Source organism: Vipera ursinii, assembly GCF_947247035.1.
Source record: "Vipera ursinii genome assembly, chromosome: Z".
NCBI classification, from domain to species: Eukaryota; Metazoa; Chordata; class Lepidosauria; order Squamata; family Viperidae; genus Vipera; species Vipera ursinii.
In genome coordinates, this window is record NC_139517.1 from 4715464 (window position 1) to 4737363 (window position 21900).

Below are 21900 nucleotides of genomic sequence, written 5' to 3' on the forward strand. Positions count from 1 at the left end.
GCCACTTTCCCCCACTAATGGACCAATCATTTCCTTAACTTTTTTCTTGTTTTTTATATGTTGAAAAAGCTTTTTTTTGTTATTTTTGACTTTGGTCACAAGCCTTAGTTCATTTTGAGCCTTAGCTTCCCTCACTTCATCTGTGCAGGCACGGGCTGTTTGCTGATATTCTGCCTTAGTTATGTGCCCCTCTTTCCACTTCTTAACAGTATCTGATCAAATTCTGTCTCTTCTTTATAAAATTCCATTGTTTTGTCATCTTTTTCATATCTTGTTTGAATTTGCAGATATGGCCACCATGCTAAATCAATCCCTTGTTCTTGTAAATCTTGTCTGTCTTTCAATTGTTCTTCATTATCCAAAATATCTTTATAAGTCAAAACTTTATCGTAGTTAATTAAATTTTTGTGAGCAAAAGCTTCCACTGTTGAAAGCCACTCAGGTATCTTAATATATTTTTTTCTTTATTTTTTCCCATTCTGAAAGAAGTACATTTTTTATAAGATGGTTTTGAAAGTATCTAGGTATTTTGTTCTTTCCATACCACAGAAAGGCATGCCAACCAATTTGTAGGTCATGCCCCGCTAGGTACAATAATATTTCGTCTCTAAGAATTATCCATTCTTTAAGCCATGTTAGAATGGTTGCTTAGTACCTCCAGTCTGGCAGTCCAAATCCTCCATGGTCTTTTGCTTCTTGTAGCATTTTCACTTTAATTCTAGCTTTTTTTCCTTGCCAGATAAATTTCAGTATTACTGTATTCAGTTCATCAAAGAAGGCTTTTCCCAGCCTTACAGGGATCTTTTGAAATAAAAAGAGTATTTTTGGTAAGATATTTTCACTGTAGCTATTCTCCCTAACATTGAAAGTTGAAGGTTTTTCCACTTTTCCAAATCCAATTTTATTTGTTTTAGCAGTCTTACATAATTATCTTCTTTTACTGTTACACATCTTGCTGTTAGATAAATTCTCAAGTACTTAACTTGTACAAATTTGAAGATTTGTTTTTTGTTAGTTGATTTTTTGTTTTTCTGTTAAATTCTTTGTTAGCACTTTGGTCTTTTCTCTGTTTATTGTCAACCCTGACACTTCTCCAAATTTTTCAATTTTCTCCAGAAATTTAGTGCTTGTTTCCAGTGGATCTTCCAGTATAAAAAACAAGTCAACTGCGAATGCTTGTAATTTGTATTTTTCATCTTTTATATCCAGTCCTTTAATTTCTTATCTTGTCTGATGTTTCTATTCAATGCTTCCAACGTTAGCATAAAGAGTAATGGAGAGAATGGGCATCCCTGTCTTGTGCCCTTCTTAATATTGAAATGTTCTGTATGATCTCCATTTACAATTATTTTGGCAGTTTGTTTCCAATAAATTTTTTTGGTTACGTTTATAAAGTTTTCCCCAAAGTCCATTTCTACAAACTGCTGAACAACAATCACCCTGTGAAGTGGGTTGGGCTGAGAGAAAGGGTCTGTACCTAAAGTCACCCAGGGGGCTTTCATGGTTAAAGCAGAAGTCATGGTCATCTGCTTTTTAGCCTGACGTGGTATTTTATTAGACATATATTACAAAATGAAAGGTGCCTCCTCCAAAGGAGTAATGGAAGACATACCTAAATCAAACCAAATCAAATCAAACTTTATATCGACATCACCCAGCAAACACTTCTAGTAAGGGATGAGGCAGAAGGAAAATTACATTTTATATAATGTCCTTAAATTGCAACAAGGTACAGTAAAAAATACCTTGGTGGATGGAGACTGAATGTCTATGACTGTTCATGAATTTGTTTTTTTAAAAAAACCAGAGTTAAATGTATATTAAATGTTCAAAAATATTTTAACTTTTACCTTTCAAAGATGACCAATCAATCCAAAAAAGATCCCCTATGATACTGAGCTACATACATGTCTATAAAATATTCAATAGCTGTTTCCCATATTTATACAGTGGTTTATGAAGTGAAGCTATAAAAACCATGAACTGGCAGCTAGCTGCCTTTTATCCTTAAAGTCTATATCTCAAATAAAGGGATAGATTCTAAAAATCTTGTTAGCTTCATATATTTAAAAGAAAAAAGGGTTAGGTTAAACAATCTTAGAAAATGTCTAAAATGTAGCAAAATCTGCACTTTATTTCGAATAGACAACAAGGAATTTTATTAATAGTCCCAATTCTATACAAAACCTTGTTTGATAGAAATAATGACATCTATAATTTCCTGTACATAGCAAACTCTCTACTCTTTTTGTTAATCATTTTCTTAGCCAGAAAGAACACATGATGTACTACATTTTCTTTATTATTTGTTCCCTGTGGTTTAGCTCAGGCCGTAAAACAATGATGTAACACTTTGGCAAGAATATGCATCCCAGTAATGCAGCACTGGAGGACAAGATGGAGAAGACCTCCACAGCTACCATGGCTTTGCCTTTTGTGCTCAGATTCGCTGGAAAGAAGGAGACCCACACACTGCAGAAGGCCAACATGCTGAAGGTGATAAACTTGGCTTCATTGAAACTGTCTGGTAATTTACGGGCAAAAAAAGCCACAATAAAACTGGCAATGGCCAAGAAACCCATGTAGCCCAAGACACAATAGAAGAATGTAGCTGACCCCTCATTGCACTGTAGAATCATTTCTTGGTGCTCTGAGTGCATGTGTAACTCAGGGAATGGAGGTGATATTGACAACCAAAGAGTACAAATACATACTTGAACAAGAGAACAGGAAATAACAGCAGAAAAGGCCAATCTTTTCCCCACCCACTTCCTCATCTGAGATCCAGGTTTAGTGGCCATGAAAGCCACAACCACTGTGATGGTTTTGGCCAGTACACTAGAAATGGCCACTGAGAAGGTGATTCCAAAAGTTGATTGTCTGAGAAGACAGGTCACCTTGCCAGGTGGGCTGAGAAATAAAAAAGAGGAGAGAAAACAGAACAAAAGAGAGACAAGGAGAGTGTAGGTGAGAGACCTGTTGTTGGCTCTGACAATGGGAGTATCCCTGTGTTTAATAAAAGTTCCAAGTACCCAAAATGTCAAGAAAAAGAAACCAACAGCTGCTGAAGCTAAACCAATTCCTAAAGTTTCTTCAAAAGTTAGAAAGGTCAGCAGTTTCAGGATACAGCCTTTCTTTTCTTTATTTGGGTAATGATCTTCTGAACATTCGAAACAGTCATCCATATCTGGAAAGAAAAGTAAATGAATTTGTCACTTATCTATTTCATATTTTTGAAAATCATAGCCTGTGTGAATGCCGGTTGTTATTCTTTCCTATAATGTACCTTTCTGATAAAATTATATTAATAGGATCCCTGTATTTTATCTTGACTTTAAGATGATTTTGTTTTCTATGTGGAAAATACTAGTTGGTTCTACAAACACCCACCCTGTGTGCCTTAGATCAGAGCTTTTCAGGTTGTATGGGTACCACCTGTGGTACATTGGCACCTGGAAGGTGGTACGTGACCATCCTAGAAAAGTGGTAGCGGGGGAAGGGAATGAGCTAAACCGGTGGCAGCACTGCACAAGTCTGAGTGAGAGCTGCAGGGCTATCAGGGCTCAGTGGAAGCACCAGGATCAGTGTCAGGCTCCAGCTGGAGCTCGGCGCTAATCCTGGTGCTTCTGCTGAGCCCAGAAGAAGTACCTATCAGCTGGAATGTTGCAGCATCTCCAGGGTCTTGTGATTTACATTCAGGACCACCAAACATGAAAATAAGTACCTAATTCTTGGGAACATTTCCAGCAACTAGGGGATATTGTTTTGTACATTTTGGCTAACCATGCTGGAGGGAGATGCCACCGGTAAAACATCTTATATAAATTTTCTTTCTAAGCTGTGGCCAGCATTATCTTTTTATTTCTATCCCAAAGTGTTTGCCATATATCAAGATCAATACCGTGTACAACATTCTTAGCCCATATCAACAGCATTTCTTTGACTTGTTCTTCAATCATTTTATACCCCAATAACAATCTATACAATTTCCTTATTTGCTTCTCATTTGGCTCCAATAAGATTTTATAAGAATATTTTGGAACAGGAATAGAATTTTAGGTAGTACATTCATTTTTATGACAGCAATTCTCCCTAACAATGAAAGGCTCAAGTTTCCCCATCTTTCCAGGTCTTCTTTTATTTGTTTCACTATTTTGTCATAATTGACTTCTTTGATTGAGGTGCATCTGGCCGTAATAGTAATTCCTAGGTATTGGCTTGGGGGGCACTTTTTTCAGTGCCACTATAACTTCGAACAGTCACTAAGCGAACTGTTGTAAATCGAGGACTACCTGTACTTCATCACTTTTTTCTTTTCCTTTTTTTTGGTTATTAAGCTTTTGACACCTTGCTAGGTGACTGGTGGTACTCGGATGTTGCCATATCCTAAAAGTGGTACAATGGGTCTGTCTGTCTGTCTATCTATCTATCTATCTATCTATCTATCTATCTATCTATCTATCTATCTATCATTGATCTACCTACCTATCTATTGATCCTGCATGGGGAAAATAGAAGCTGGATTCCCATGAAGAGATACAGTATTCAGTTATAAATATTTCCTTATAAGTATTGATAAAAGTTGTTATTTTACATATTCACTATATTATATCTATATATTATATTTGTATCTTTTAGTGACCCTGCAATACTTTGCTTCCAGGTAGGGTTGAGGCAACTGATTGAAACCTCTTGTATACCAGCAGGATGCATACATGGAGTTTGGAACAGAGAATTACTCATTGTGCCCAGAGAGAAATACCTGCTGCTATCTGTGATCACAGGTTCCTGATTGTGAGGTGAGAGCTCCACCTCTAGACCACCATGCTGCTCTTTTGAAGCCTACATAATGAATGTTTAATTTATGAACTAAAAATCTCTTGGAATAAAATAAAATATATAGTGAAACTGATAACTTACCAGTTTCATTAGAAATCTTTCCTTCTTGGCATGGAACACAGTCATAGCAACAGAACTGCCTGCCTTCAGCCTGTCTCTTCCAGGATCCAGGGGAACAGTGGTCGTTACACAAAGAGATAGGAAGAACCTACAGACATAAACATGGCCATTGATATGAAAGGACTAGGGATGACATCATAGCAATATTTCAGTATTTTAGAGGTTGCCAAAAAGAGGAGGGGGTCAACTTATTTTCCAAAACACATGTAGGAAGGACAAGAAACAATGGATGGAAACCAATCAAGGAGGGAAGAAACCTGGAACTTACAGTGAGAACAATTAACCAGCTTGCCGTCAGAAGTTGTGGGTTCTTGATCACTGGAGTTTTTTAAAGGAATAGAATAGAGCTAGAAGCGACCCTGAAGTTCTTCGAGTCCAGCTCGAAGTAAGAGAAGCAGGAGAATCTATAACATCTCAGACAAGTGACTGAACAGACTGGATAACCCCCTGTCTGAAATGGTATAGGGTCTTGAGCATGGGGTTGGACTAGAAGATGTCCAAGGTCCCTTCCAACTCTATTCTGATGGACTGATTTAAGTCTAAGCACTATTGCTATTGCTATTCATACCTGGTTAAAACCAGGGTGCCAAAGGATTGTGTTCTCAATGATAACTTCTTTTCCTTTTGGAGCATTGGGGTGTAACTTTCCAACTTTAACTCTCTGAAAGGATCTGTTTGGGAAAGTGATCATGTTCACGATGTCAAAGCTACCTGGACCTTCTCTTCTGTTTTTAAAGAAGACTCTTTCTCCAGCTGAGTTGTTAAAAGAAATCTCTTGAAGAAACTGGTGGAGCTACTTGAAGGAGAAAGAAAAAGTCAAAAATTAAACAATGCCTCAGGAATTTCTTTCTTTTACTCTTCCTTCCAAGGAAACCAAACAAGATTCCCTGTCAACACACCAAGGACAATCAATAACTCCCTTTATTAATTAATTGTCCTAAGTACTTTAAAGCCAGCACATTGAGCAATTCTTCTGGTAATTTCCCATAAATCTAAAGACCAACATCATTTCATGGAAATAACACACCTCTACAATAGAACAACTGTCATACAGTAAACTCCACGTTCCCATATGAAAAAACCTGCCTTGATTAAATTTCAAAAAACTAATAAAAATGAAACGTTCCCATTTCAGAAACATTTGTTGGGCAAAAAAACAAAGACTGCCTTCAGATGCCTCTCCATTATATTCTTGGAACCAGGAGTGATGAATTGATAAGTCAGGGAAGAAGAAATGGTGATTAATGGAATGACGATAGATACATAAATCCCATTGACTAGACCAAAATTTCCAAAGGCAGTATGACTTTTAAATCCTTTTTATTCTATAATAGAAAACAATCTCTTACACTAAAACTGTAGTTGCTTTAGGATCTCTAATGATATGTAGCCATAGACCAGGGGAAAAATGCCTTATCACATTGAGAATTACTATTTGCTTAAACAAAAGATAAGTATGGCATGGGGAGATTACCTGCCACGGCTGCAGATTTGGAAATTCAACCGTTTGAGTTTTTGTCCATTTGGGTTTTGATGTCTTTGCCTCATGCAAAGAATGTGCCACTGCATAAACGGCATTGTAGATACTGTAGCTTTGGCTAGTCATCTGCAACTCAAACAGAGTTGAAGGCAGATTCTCCAAATTCTCTTCCCCACTACAAGTTCCATTGATAGATGAAGGTAAGTTTACCTTTGAAAATATACAGTCAAACAATTGTTGCCAAACCTCTTGAAGAAATCCATCTTTGTGGGTGGAAGGTTTGATGACTTGAAGAAATTGTTTGAAGCCTTGAATGTCTCTTGAATGAACTGTAAAGGAAAGAGCCCCATGGTACATCTGGAGATCCCAACTCCTTTGAGTTCCCGTCAGTATGAAATCAATTGGGTTCATCAGGATCCAAACCTTTCTGAATAATAATCTGTCTTTATTTTCAGGATCATGTAGAAACATGACAGTTCTGAGCCACACTATTGTGAATGATTCTCCATAGACAAGAAAAACATTTGCTTTCCGATCCATCAATTTATTAGAAATAATTGAGATTGAATCTAACAATTCTGAAAAATCTTCTAAATGGATATGTTGTGGAATTTTTTGTGTGAAGGATAAACAGATTCCATTCTGTGAAATTAATGGCTGCAGTTTCTGCAAAAAACGTTCTCCCTTAGTTTCAAATGCAAAGATTCCAATCCACCTCCATCCAAAATGGAGAAAAAGTTGTATAAGTCCCATGTACTGATAGTCCTCATTTGGCACCATGCAGTAAAGTGAAGATAATTTGTTACTCTGAAATTCTTCTTGGGCAAAAGAGCCATAGGTCAACTACAGGATAAGAAGGAAAGAAGGAAAGGAAAGGAAAGGAAAGGAAAGGAAAGGAAAGGAAAGGAAAGGAAAGGAAAGGAAAGGAAAGGAAAAGAAAGGAAAGGAAAGGAAAGGAAAGGAAAGGAAAGGAAAGGAAAGGAAAGGAAAGGAAAGGAAAGGAAAGGAAAGGAAAGGAAAGGAAAGGAAAGGAAAGGAAAGGAAAGGAAAGGAAAGGAAATTATTATTTATGAGAATGTTAACTCTTCCTAGCTTAGGAAAAAGTTTTTTCATAGCTAGAGTTATTGGGTTACTTTCTGACCTTCTCTGCCCCAGGTAGAGAATGCATGAAAGACTCCCCATGAGACTCTGGAGGAACAGAAAGAGTCAAGCTTGTCTTCATTTACTGCAATTATTATACAAATCTCCAAAAGTAACATAAAGCTCCAATCCTTCAACAATTTCCAGGCAAATCAATTGAATTTTACATTCAGCTTTTATTAACAGACACCCACCCACACATAGCAAAGAGAGTTGTCACTATTATTGGGTGACGTGGTGGAATCTAGCAGTGAGTTGAGAGCAGCAGTTGCAGATGGGCAGGAAGTGGTTGAAAGGAGATCCTCCCTAAAACCGTGACACATTATAGCAGTGTTCCAATATTTATGGGTTCCTGCAAAGATGAGGGGATAAACTATTTTCCAAAACTACCAAAGCCAAGAGGAGAAACAATGGATGGAAACCAATAAAGGAGACAAACAACGTACAAATAAGGAGAAATTTCCTAATGGTGAGAATAATCAACCAATGAAACAACTTGCATTCAGAGGTTGTCACTGCTCCATCACTCAAGGCTTTGAAAAAGAGCCTGGAAAATCATTTATCTGAAATTGTATATGTTCTCCTGCTCAAAGAGTTTATGTACTAATTGTGTAACATGTGCTAGCCAGCCTTTTCATTCCTTATCTCAACACAGCTCCAGAATTCACCACAGGTAATGGTCAAATCAGAAGATCAAATGACCCTCTCAAATAAGATTAATTTTGTACTGTAATTTGTGCTTTAAATTTTCCTTTTCCAATCTGTCAAATAAAAGGTTTTGATATTCTTCAATGACTACTTTGAGCCAACCTATTGGGTTGCGGAAGGGAGAAAAAAGTGGATTGAATTGAAGTCCTGCAGAAAGGCACACCAAAAAATAATCTCTGATATTCATTACACGTGAAGTCAAAGAATCTCTTCTGCAAAAATTACCTGTGGAATCTTGAAGAGGTTTATGCTTTCTGCCATATAGGATGAAGTAGGAGCACCTAATCCTCCAATGATGGACATGAGATTCTTTCGGCTATCACATTTGTAGTTAGGGACAAATTCCTGGGATTTGAAAAGCAGGTCCAGAGTGGTACGATAGGTCATGCTTGGGTTGTAGTAACTATCATAGATATGGAACCCAAGAGTGACATTAGGTAAGATCTGGGAGTCTTCATTTATCTCTTTCACAGCAAAGGCCAAGGCAAGGACATGCTGGTAGAATTTGGTTACTACACTGCAAATAAATTAAATAACCCACTGGAAAAAATAATTTCACAATTCTTGTAAGGTGGCAGCATTTCTATATGAATAACAAACCATCTCTCTTGGAAATAGGAATAGAATATCCTTTCTAAAATAGTCAATAGATTTCCACAGACTTCAATTTTACATTTTACATGGTGTTTTCATGATTTGCAACCATTATAGACAACAGCAAATAAAAGTAGTGACTTTTTTCAGTTAACAAATATAATTCTAACAATTTGAGCAAAAAGTATATTAGGAACAGCTTCAGCAAGTATCATTGATTTACTCTAGTATATTTTGTGAGGGTGATCATGCAGAACATTTTTTAAATTGCCTCAAGCTCATGAAATTATATAATAAAAATCATTATATTAAATTCTTTCTCATGAAATGCATGAAATTTTGGTGTAAGAAGTTCTTCAATTGACTTAACCTAACGTTCATGCATTACATAACAAGGAGTTTAAAATAATGTAAAGAAAATACTTTCTTCTACCGTAGGACAATACATTTGAAAGATAAAGGCATGCATATGTGTTTGTGTGTGTGCATGTATGTATATGTATATATGTATATACAGTATATAAACCCTGCATTTCTTTTCGAAAACTTTTACTGATATCAGAAATTTTGGGGGACCTGGCTAAGCTAAGAAAATAGATGGAAAGAAAAAAAATTCTTACAGAGGTAAGTCATACGATTTTAGAGAAGGGTCTTCCTTAAATTCAATTTCATAAAAGTGGTAGAAAATGTGAGACACCATCCCACCAATGACAAGATCACCAGGCTGGTACCACTCATGTGGAACAGGGAAAGCGTCACTCGAAGGACATCTCAGAGTAACTACCTTGTGCATCAGGAACATCAAAAGGAATAACATCTTCATGCTTTCGGGATGGTGAAAATATTTGTGTCTTCCAGAGTATGTATGCACCCGAATGGTTCATCCAAGGATTTTATCTAAAAATGTCCTTCATGGGACAATCCATCAATTTCTGTTTGAAGAGCCATGCGTGTGCCAATTTCTATGTTGAATATCACCAGGATCAGAATATACATTCTGGCAAGGGAGAAAGGCAGGAAGGAATGTGAGGTAATGAATCAGACAGGATCATTATTATCCCTTGTGCCAATCTCCCTGTGGTTCAAAAGTTAATTAACAACCGAATTTGTTTTTGTTGAATTGAAATGCCTTCATGCAAAGCCTTTAATATTTGAGCCTAGCTAAAACAATAGTGATTCCTCTAGATTATTGTTTTATTTTTCATGGAGCAGCATGGTAGCCTACAGGTGGAGTTTTTGCCTCATAGTCAGAAGGCTGTGGATTTGATCCTAGGTAGTGGAAGATGTTTTTCTCTTTGGGCATAGAGAGAAAATATCTTCTGTGAACTTCATGTAGGCGTCAGGAAGGACATCAGTCCGGTAAATGTCAGCTCCATTCAGTCACCTTGATTCCAACCCAAAGCAAGGGATTACTGGGTCATTAAAAGAAAAAAAAATCATGAGAGAATAAATGGCTAATAGTTTAGTTATTTTTAATTGAACCCATGTCAATATAAATAGTCTAAGGTAGAGCAGCACAAACCACAATAGGAAATATTGAACTGATACACAAGAAAACAAAAATTGTGGTTACTGAATGTGACTGTCAGAATTCCCAATGCTCTGTTTCAATAGGTTGTGTATTCTACCAATGAATCCTTGTCTTCATGCATACTGCCCAATGAGGACCCCTTGATATCTTCTCTGAAACTGTCATGGCTACCTCACCATATGTTTGCTGCATATTTTTGTGTGTGCTGCTTCCTTTATTGTTTGTTGTTGGTCGTAAGAAGCAAAATTTAAACTTCAGGATCTTGTTTGTCAATTCTGGTTGGTGCATGTTAATCTGTTTTTTTAAAACTATGTTTAATCATATCCTCATTAGCAGTGGGATTTTAAATTTTTAAAATGCTTTGACTCAGCAAGTTTGGGCCTAACTAAGATAATAGAATGATTCCTGTAAGAAATAATTATTTTGCTATTGATGAGATAATAAGCGTCTGATGGTTTAATAATGAGAAAATGCCAATTAAAATAATATATAGTAAGAGACAATGACAATGAAAATAGGCCTAATTGTTCAAATTCATGTTCATTTCTCACAATGGAACAGGACTCCCGTTTTCCACATAAAATGAACAGACTAGTTGAACAGAGAGGAGGAAACATTTTTACCTATTAAGGAATGCCTATTAAACCAGATAGCCATTTGGATGAGTTCGCTCATATTTCCAGGAATAGAATGCTAATGTGAATCAACACCAATATTGGTATCATGGAATTAAAATACAGGACCCAAAGCAAATTTCTTTGTTTATTTATATCCAGTTTTTATTCTTTTTACAAATAACTCAAATCACCAAACATATTTTCAACATCTCCTTGCAAACGGCATGTGTACCATCATGCTTGAAAGCAGCTACCATTGTCCCAGTCCCCAAGAAAACTGCAGTTGAGTGCCTGAATGACTACAGACCTATTGCAGTAACGTCTGTAGTCATAAAATGCTTCGAAAGATTGGTTCTCCAACATCTTAGGACATGCCTCCCACTGGACTTTGATAAACATCAATTTGCCTACAGGGGAAATAGGTCGACAGACGATGCCATAGCTACTGCTTTACACTCTGTAGCAAGTCATCTCGAGAAGCCTGAAAGTTACGTCAGGATGCTTTTTGTTGACTACAGCTCGGCTTTCAACACCATTTTGCCAAGCATTCTCATCGAGAAGCTGACTGACTTGAAATTCTCTCCCGCCATCTGCGATTGGATTCAAGACTTTCTTAGGGATCGGTTACAAATAGTGAGGGTCGGCTCTGCTTTGTCCACGCCCCTGAAGCTTTGCAACGGCATGCCACAGGGCTGTGTTCTTAGCCCCTACCTGTACTCTTTATACACTTATGATTGTGTATCATCTGACCCATCCACTGCGATAATCAAGTTCGCAGATGATACAAATATGGTGGGTCTTATTACAGGTGGGGATGAGACAGCATATAGGGTGGAGGTACAAAAACTAAACCATATGGTATGGATAGTCAATATGTCAAATCTCCTAAGAATATAAACAGATAGATTGTCAAAATCATGTTACTTGATATATTCAAAGGGAAAAAAAGTTTAGGTAAAACAATCTGATGTACTATATTCTCTTTATTAGTTTTTCCCTGTGGTTTAGCTCAGGCCGCAAAACAATGATGTAGCACTTTGGCAAGAATATGCATCCCAGTAATGCAGCGCTGGAGGACAAGATGGAGAAGACCTCCACAGCTACCATAGCTTTGCCTTTTGTGCTCAGATAGGCTGGAAAGAAGGAGATCCACACACTGCAGAAGGCCAACATGCTGAAGGTGATGAACTTGGCTTCATTGAAGCTGTCAGGTAATTTACGGGCAAGGAAAGCCACAATGAAGCCGGCAATGGCCAAAAAACCCATGTAGCCCAAGACACAATAGAAGAACGTAGCTGACCCCTCATTGCACTGTAAAATCACTTCTTGGAGCTCTAAGTGCATCTCTAACTCAGGGAATGGGGGATATGTTGACAACCAAAGAGTACAAATACATATTTGAACAAGAGAACAGGAAAGGACAGTAGCAAAGGCCAATCTTTTCCCTACCCACTTCCTCATTTGAGATCCAGGTTTAGCAGCCATGAAAGCCACAACCACTGTGATGGTTTTGGCCAGGACACTAGAAATGGCCACTGAGAAGGTAATTCCAAAGATTGATTGTCTGAGAAGACAGGTCACCTTGCCAGGTTGGCTGAGAAATAAAAAAGGGGAGAGAAAACAGAACAAAAGAGAGACAAGAAGGATATAGGTGAGGGATCTGTTGTTGGCTCTGACAATGGGAGTATCCCTGTGTTTAATAAAAATTCCAAGTACCCAAGATGTCAAGAAGAAGAAACCAAGAGTGGCTGAGGCCAAACCAATTCCTAAAGTTTCTTCAAAACTTAGAAAGACCAGCAGTTTCAGGATACAGCCCTTCTTTTCTTTATTTGGGTAGTGATCTTCTGAACATTCAAAACAGTCATCCATATCTGGAAAGAAAAGCCAATGAAATTGTCATTTATCTATCCATTTTGTATTTTTGAAAATCATAGCCTGTGTGGATGCCAGTTCTTATTCTTTTCTATAATTCTTTTCTATAATGTACCTTTCTGATAAAATGATATTTAGAATATAATAGATTGGAATAGAATAGAATTGAATAGAATAGAATAGAATAGAATAGAATAGAATAGAATAGAATAGAATAGAATAGAATAGAATAGAAACATTATTGTCACTTTGAAAGTACACTAATTGGCATATATTAAAATGAAATTTTGTTTCATACAGCCCTCAAAGGGACACGTCCATCCCTGTGTTTTATCTTGACTTTAAGATGCTTTTGTTTTTTACATGGAGAGCAATACTTGGTTCTACAAATATCCACCCTGTGTGCCTTGGACGATAGAATAACTGATCCGTTCACAAGACATCTCTGACTTAGTGATATTCCCTTTGCTTCAATGTATTTTCCAGTTTTTATGGAAGTTAAAACTTGGAAAATGGCAGATCATGTGGGAAAAAAATGTTGCATTCATTACAGCTAAACTGACCTTAATCATTTTATAGCACTCAGAACGTTCAGATTTATATTTAAGTGCTTTACTATTTATATGTTCTTCAGGTGGGGATGTGTCAAGTGAGTGTCTTATGATGGGTTAAATATGAATCATCAGAGAGGGGCTTGGGATGGGTATTGTGATGGGGAAGCTAATTCAGGTCACAATCATTGTAGAGTGTGAGTTATCAGTGGCTCAGGTATGAGTCCTCAGTGAGAGGCTGGTGATGGATCTTGACCCACTGATAATGCACACCTTCCAATGGCCCTGATCTGCAGTAACCTCCCCATTCCAACACAAGGCCCATGGGCCAGGGCCAGCCTGCCAAAGCCCCAAATTTGGTCCCTGGAGCTGTTGCAGAAACAGCAAGGGTCCGGCCCCCGGTAGCCCAGTCTCCACTACCCTAGCCCATCTCATGTGTGTGTCTGTGTGTGTCTGTGTCTCCGTCCGCGCATGTGTGTATGCAGGGGGTGGTGTTTCTCACCTCCTGTAGCCCCTTTGCTGTGATATTGGGGAGAAAAAGAACATGAGAGATAAGAGAAGCTTCCATGGGGCTGGGGGCAGGACCTGAGGGGTGCAGGGCTTGATGTGATTGGTGGCACATTTAGAAAAAGAATCAAGTACTCAAAAAAACAACAACACAGCTTGTTATTTTAACAGTGAGAGAGAATAACAACAAACAAAATCCAGAAAAACACATTATAAATTGATTTGCATTTAAATGAGTGGAATAAGTATTTGATCCCCTATCAATAAGCAAGATTTCTGGCTCCCAGGTGTCTTTTATACAGATAATGAACAGAGATTAGGAGCACTTTCTTGAAGGGAGTGCTTTTAATCTCAGCCTGTTACCTGTATAAAAGATACCTGTACACAGAACCAACCAATCAGATTCCAAACTCTCCACCTTGGCCAAAGAGCTGTCCAAGGATGTCAGGGACAAGACTGTAGACCTACCCAAGGCTTGAATGGGCTACAAGACTATCAGAAAGCTGCTTGCGATTATTTGCAAATGAAAGAAACACAAAATAACTGTCAATCTCCCTCGGTCTGGGGGCCCATACAAGATCTCACCTCATGAAGTTTCAATGATCATGAGAACAGTGAGGAATCAGCCCAGAACTACACAGAAGATTCTTGTCAAAGATCTCAAGGCAGCTGGGACTATAGTCAGCCAGAAAACAATTGGTTAACACACTACACTGTGAAGGCCTGACATCCTGCAATGCCCACAAGGTCCCCCTGCTCAAGAAAGCACATGTACAGACCTGTCTGAAGTTTGCCAATGAACTTCTGAATGATTTAGAGGAGAACTGGATGAAAGTTTTGTGGTCAGCTGAGAAGAGAATCGAGCTCTTTGGCATCAACTCAACTTGCTGTGTTTGGAGGAGGAGGAATGTTGCCTATGACCCCAATAATACCATCCCCACCATAAAACATGGAAGTGGAAACATTATGCTTTGTGAGTGTTTTTCTGCTAAGAGGACAGGATAACTTCACTGCATCAAAGAGACGATGGATGGGGCCATGTACCACCAAATTTTGGGTGAGAACCTCCTTCCCTCAACCAGGGCATTGAAGATGGGTCATGGATGGGTATTCCACATGGCAAGCACCCAAAACACATGGCCAAGAGAACAAAGGAGTGGCTCAAAAAGAAGCACATTAAGCTCATGGAGTGGCTTGTCCAGTCTCCAGACATTAATTCCATAGAAAATCTGTGGAGGGAGCTGAAGGTTCGAGCTGCTGCACATCAGCCTCAAAACTTTAATGACTTGGAGAGGATCTGCAAAGAGGAGTGTGACAAAATCACTCCTGAGATGTGTGGAAACCTGGTGACCAACTACAAGAAATATCTGACCTCTGTGATTGCCAACAAGGGTTTGCCACCAAGGACTAAGTCATGTTTTGCGAAGGGGTCAAATACTTATTTCACTCATTAAAATGCAAATCAATTTATAACTTTTTTGAAATGCGTTTTTCTGGATTTTAAAAAATTCTTTCTCCCACTGTTAAAATTATCTATCATCTATCTATCTATCTATCTATCTATCTATCTATCTATCTATCTATCTATCTATCTATCTATCTATCTTCTATTTGCATACCTATCTATCAAGCCTGCATGGGGAAAATAGATGCTAGATACTCATGAAGAGATTTAGCAATCAGTTTTAAATATTTCCTTTTAAGAATTGATAAAAGTTTTAATTTTATATATTCGCTATATTATATTTTTGAAGCCTATATGTATATATGAATATATATTGTGTGTACACTATTTGTAGTTGTAGTTGTATCTTTTCATGACCCTGCAATTCTTTGCTTTGGGGTAGGGTTGAGGCAACAGATTGAAGCTTGGTGTTTACCTGCATAATGAAGCCATTCATTATACATAAATGGCGTTTGGAGCAGAGAATTACTCACTATGCCCACAGGTTCCTGATTGTGAGGTGAGAGCTCCACCTCTAGACCACCAAGGCACACTTTCGAAGCCAATATAATGCATGCTAAATTTATGAAATACGGTAACAATCTTTTGGAATAAAATATATAGTGAAATTGATAACTTACCAGTTGCATTAGAAATCTTTCCTTCTAGGCATGGAACACAGTCATAGCAACAGAACTGCCTGCCTTCAGCCTGTCTCTTCCAGGATCCAGGGGAACAGTGATCATTACACAATGAGACAGGAAGAACCTACAGACATAAACATAGACATTGATATGAAAGGATCCCAATTAAACAATGGAAATGATTTACATTGAATTACATAAATGACCCTTAACATTGTTAACATTTTACAGAGGGTTAGGGTTAGAGTTTGGTTTATTTCTTTCTCTGTATCTGAACATGATTGAGCCATAGTGGTTAGAGTGCCAGGAGTTCAGTCCTCACTGGTTCAAAGTTGACTCAGACTTCCATCCTTCTGAGGTCAGTAAACTGAGGACATAGATTATTGGGGACAATATACTGACTCTGTAAACTGTTTAGAGAGGGCTGTAAAGCACCATGAAGTGGTATATATTGTAAGTCTAAGCACTACTGCTATTACTATTCAATAATATAATAAACCAACAGCCCAATTGCTATTCATACCTGGTTAAAACCAGGATGCCAAAGGATTGTGTTCTCAATGATAACTTCTTTCCCTTTTGGAGCATTGGGGTGTAACTTTCCAACTTTAACTCTCTGAAAGGATCTGTTTGGGAAAGTGATCATGTTGATAATGTCAAAGACACCTGAACCTTCTCTTCTGTTTCTGAAGAAGACACTTTCTCCAGCTGAATTGTTAAAAGAAATCTCTTGAAGAAACTTGTGGAGCTACTTGAAGGAAAAGAAGAAAGAGGGAGTTAAAAAGCAAACAATACATCAGGAATTTCTCTTTCTTTTACTCTTCCTTCCAAGGAAACCAAACAACATTCCCTGTCTTGAAATACAGAAGAAAATGTCAACACACCAAGAACCATCAATAACTGAAATATGGAACTTATTTTATTAAATAATTGTCTTGAGTACTTTAAAGCCAGCAAACTCAGCAATTCTTCTGGTAATTTACCATAAATCTAAAAACCAACATCATTTTATGTAAATAACATGCCTCTGCTACAGTTGAACAACTCTCATAAACTTTATGTTCCTAGGATAACAATCCTGCCTTGATTAAATTTCAAAAAGCTAATAAAAAAATGAAATGTTCCCATTTCAGAAACATTTGTTGGGCAAAAAACAAAGAGTGCCTTTAGATGCCTCTCCATTGTAGTTTTGGAACCAGGACTGATGAATTTATTCTTTCTTCAGGAAAGAAGAAATGGTGGTTAATGGGATAATGATAGATACATAAATCCTATTGACTAGACCAAAATTTCCAAAGGCAGTATGACTTTTAAATCTCTTTTATTCCGTAACAAAGAACAATCTCTTACACTAAAACTCTAGTTGCTTTAGAATCATTAATGATATGTGGCCATAGGACAGGGCAAACAAGTCATATCACATTAAGCATTACCATTTGCTAAAACAAAATATATGTATGGCCTGGGGAGATTACCTGCCAAGGCTGCAGATCTGGAAATTCAACCCTTTGAATTTCTGTCCATTTGGATCTTGATCTCACTGCCTCATGCAAAGAATGAGCCACTGCATAAACAGCATTGTAGATACTGTAGCTTTCGCTAGTCATCTGCAACTCAAACAGAGGTGCAGGCAGATTCTCCAAATTCTCTTCTCCACTGCAAGTTCCACTGATAGATGAAGGTAAGTTTGCCTTTGAAAATATACAGTCAAACAATTGTTGCCAAACCTCTTGAAGAAATCCATCTTTGTGGGTGGAAGGTTTGATGACTTGAAGAAATTGTTTGAAGCCTTGAATGTCTCTTGAATGAACTGTAAAGGAAAGAGCCCCATGGTACATCTGGAGATCCCAACTCTTTTGAATTCCTGTCAGTATGAAATCAATTGGGTTCATCAGGATCCAAACCTTTCTGAATAATGATCTGTCTTTATTTTCAGGATCACGTAGAAACATGACACTTCTGAGCCACACTATTGTGAATGATTCTCCATAGACAAGAAAAACATTCGCTTTCTGATCCATCAATTTATTAGAAATAATTGAGACTGAATCAAACAATTCTGACAAATCTTCTAAGTGGATTTGTTGTGGAATTTTTTGTGTGAAAGCTAAACAGATCCCTTTCTGTGAGATCAATGGCTCCAGTTTCTGCAAAAAACGTTCTCCCTTAGATTCAAAAGTAAATACTCCAATCCACCTCCATCCAAAATGGAGTAAAAGTTGTATAACACCCATGTACTGACAGTCCTCATTTGGCACCATGCAATAAAGTGAAGATAATTTGTTACTCTGAAACTCTTCCTGGGCAAAAGAGCCATAGGTCAACTACAGGAAAAGAATAAAAGAAGGAAGGAAGGAAGGAAGGAAGGAAGGAAGGAAGGAAGGAAGGAAGGAAGGAAGGAAGGAAGGAAGGAAGGAAGGAAGACAGACAGAGGAAAGGAAAGGAAAGGAAAGGAAAGGAAAGGAAAGGAAAGGAAAGGAAAGGAAAGGAAAGGAAAGGAAAGGAAAGGAAAGGAAAGGAAAGGAAAGGAAAAATATTATTTATGAGAACCAGGGGAAAAAATGGAAAAAAAGTTGGCTTTGTACTATCAAGCATCGGTATTAAAATGGGTGAAAGAATGGACAATGCTTAGGAATAAAAGGTTGTTATATTTGGAGGGACATGATTTACAATTGGGATGGCATGCATTTTGTGGTATGGGAAAAACAAAATACATGGATATTTTTAAAATCACTGTATTAGAAATGCTTTGATAACAGTATGGGAAAAAATTAAAATGAAAATATATGTAAAAATTCCAGGGTGGTTATCAACAATTGAAGCTTTTTCACATGTAAACCTGTTAGATTTTGAAAAAACTTGGATGTATAGAGACATTTTAAATATTGATGGGACATTAAAATGAAAACAAGAGCTGGAACATCAGGGCATCAACATGTCGTGGGTACGCTTACAAATACAAAATAGATATGAAAAAGATATGAAAATGTATGGATTTTATAAAGAACAAAACGTGTTTGATAAGATATTATTAACTTCTGATGAGAAATTAATTAAAAAATTGTATAACTTTATGTTAACCTTAGAGTTGGAAAGTGAACAAATTAAAGGGACAATGAGAAGCTGGGTGGAAAGCTTTGGTTATAATATTGAATTAGAAGAATGCCAAAAATTGTGGGAGAGAAATTATAAATTGACAATGTCAACTGCGTATAAAGAAAATTTGTATAAAATGTTTTATAGATGGCCTTTACCTCCAGCTAGATTAGCAAAAATGTTTAAAAATGTATCAGGCAAATGTTGGAAATGTAAACGTAACTTAGGTACATACTATCATAACTGGTGGACATGTGATAAGGTAAAGGCTTATTGGAAAAAATACATGCTTGGCTAGAAAAAAATATTAGGAGAACATGTAGCATTTAATCCTGATTTTTTTAAAATTAGGTATAGTACCAGAAAAGACTAACAAACAAAATACTTGGTTTTACATATTGTAACTGCAACAAGAATAAGCTATGCGCAATGCTGGAAAAATGAACAAATACCGTCAGAAGAAGAGGTAATAAAGAAGATATTGGAATGCGCAGAGATGACTAGATTGACTATGAGACTAAAAGACAAAGAAGAATCAGAATACTATCAAAGCTGGAATTTATTTTATAAATGGTTAGAAGAGAGAAACAAAGAGTAGGACCTGACTATGTATTAGCGTGTTATGAACCCAGTTCGCATGTTATTTGAAAAACTAACATATGTATGTACAGATTAAAAAATAACAATAAAAAACTTTTTTAAAAAGGAAAAATGACTCCTGGATGGAAATTGAATAATTGAAAAATTCTCAAATTCTAGGTACAATAAAACCGCAAGATGAAAATTTTTCTCACTGAATGAATTTAACTGGACTACAAGCTAAATTTAGTTTGCTAATATAAAGTTCCAGATAGCTCATGTGTATGAACAGCCTGAAACCTGCTAACTATCTGAGCATGTAACATCTTCCTAGCTTACAAAAAAGCTTTTTAAGAGCTAGGGTTATTGCGTTACCCTCTGGCCTTCTCTGCCCCAGGTGGAAAATGCATGAAAGACTATCCACAAGATTCTGGAGGAACAGAAAGAGTCAAGCTTGTCTTCATTTACTACAATTATTACAGAAATCTCCAAAAGTAACATAAAGCTCCAATCCTTCAACAATTTCCAGGCAAATCAGTTGAATTTTACATTCAGTTATTATTAATAGACTCCCACCCACACATAGCAAAGAGAGTTGTCACTATTATTATTCGGGGACTTGGTGTAATCTAGCAGTGAGTTGAGGGAAGCAGTTGCAGATGGGCAGGAAGTGGTTGAAAGGAGATCCTCCCTAAAACCGTGACACATTATAGCACGTTCTAATATTTATGGGTTCCTACAAAGATGAGGGGATAAACTATTTTCCAAAGCATCCAAAGCAAAATGAGAAACAATGGATGGAAACCAACCAAGGAGAGAAGCAACCTAGAACTAAGGAGAAATTTCCTAATGGTGAGAACAATCAACCAATGGAACAGATTGCCTCTCGAAGTTGTGGGTGCTGCATCACTGGTGGCTTTCAAAAAGAGACTGGAAAATCATTTATCTGAAATTGTATATGGTCTTCTGCTCAGAGAGTTTATGTACTAATTGTGTAGCATGTGCTAGCCTGCTTTTTCATTCCTTCTCTCAACACAGCTCCAGAATTCAACCACAGGTAGTGGTCAAACTGGAACATCAGATGACCATCTCAAATAAGATTAATTTGTGGTTTGAATTTTACTTTTTTAATCTTTCAAATAAAAGAAAATGAAAGGCATGGCCAAAAACTATTTAATAAAAAAACAAAGAAAACTTTCTCTTTCATCCTTCTGCAAAAATTACCTGTGGTATCTTGAAGATACTTATAATTTGTGCCATATAGGATGAAGTAGGAGCATCTAATCCTCCAATGATGGCCATGAGATTCTTCTGGGTATAACATTTGTAGTTAGGGACAAATTCCTGGCATTTGAAAAGTAGGTCCAGAGTGGTGCGATAGGTCATGCTTGGGTTGTAGTAACTGTCATAGATGTGGAACCCCAGGGTGATGTTAGGTAAGATCTGGGAGTCCTCATTGATCTCCTTCACAGCAAAGGCCACAGCAAGGACGTGCTGGTAGAATTTGGTTATCACACTGCAAATAAATTAAATACCCCATTGAAAAAAGAAAGTATAATAGGAACAGCTGCAGCAAGTATCACTCATTTACTCTAGTATGTTTTGTGAGAGTGATCATGCAGAACATTTTTTAAATTACCTCTAACTCATTAAATTATACAACAAAGTAAACATTATATTAAAGTCCTTCTCATGAAATGCATGAAATTTTGTTGTAAAAAGTCCTTCAATAGACTTCTTGCATCTAACTTTCATGCATTACACGAGAAGGACATGAATATAATGTAAAGAAAATGCTTTCTTCTCCTGTAAGAAAAAGAAAGAAAGAAAGAAAAAGAATTATGTGTATGTGTGTGTGTGTGTGTGTATGCATATATGCATGTATATGTATGAATATGTATACGTTAAGTTTTTTCTGGACAGACCGGTCTAGTACACCTTGGTTTTAACTACTATATTGCTGTTCTACTATTATAATCAATTTTTGCCTCGCAGCCCTAGCCTAGGAGTGTTAAGCAGGCTCAAGTCGCAACTGCGATCCACTACAAATTCAAATTTCTTTTTGCTGACAAAGATTTTAAATGGGAGACTAGCAGGGCTTTTTTCTCATAGAACGCTCAGAACGGAGTTCCGGCACCTTTTTTGGGTGGAACCTTGTAGGGTAGGCAAGGCGGGTTG

The 21900-nt window shown here is 37.2% G+C and overlaps 2 protein-coding genes across 2 annotated transcripts; both read right to left on the reverse strand.

The window, feature by feature from the left end:
* Nucleotides 1–2288: 2288 nt before the first annotated feature.
* LOC310649025 (vomeronasal type-2 receptor 26-like) lies at nucleotides 2289–9704 on the reverse strand (the record flags this gene model as incomplete). The annotated part of the gene is made up of 6 exons (XM_083377271.1): nucleotides 2289–3187; nucleotides 4740–4842; nucleotides 5528–5752; nucleotides 6434–7282; nucleotides 8513–8804; nucleotides 9502–9704. 6 exons carry the CDS (start codon nucleotides 9702–9704, stop codon nucleotides 2289–2291), a joined length of 2571 nt encoding a protein of 856 aa, XP_083233397.1.
* Nucleotides 9705–12001: 2297 nt separating this feature from the next.
* LOC310649026 (vomeronasal type-2 receptor 26-like) lies at nucleotides 12002–12898 on the reverse strand (the record flags this gene model as incomplete). Its single annotated transcript, XM_083377272.1, has 1 exon — nucleotides 12002–12898. The coding sequence occupies one exon, from the start codon at nucleotides 12896–12898 to the stop codon at nucleotides 12002–12004; it is 897 nt and encodes a 298-aa protein (XP_083233398.1).
* Between the last annotated feature and the right edge of the window lie 9002 nt (nucleotides 12899–21900).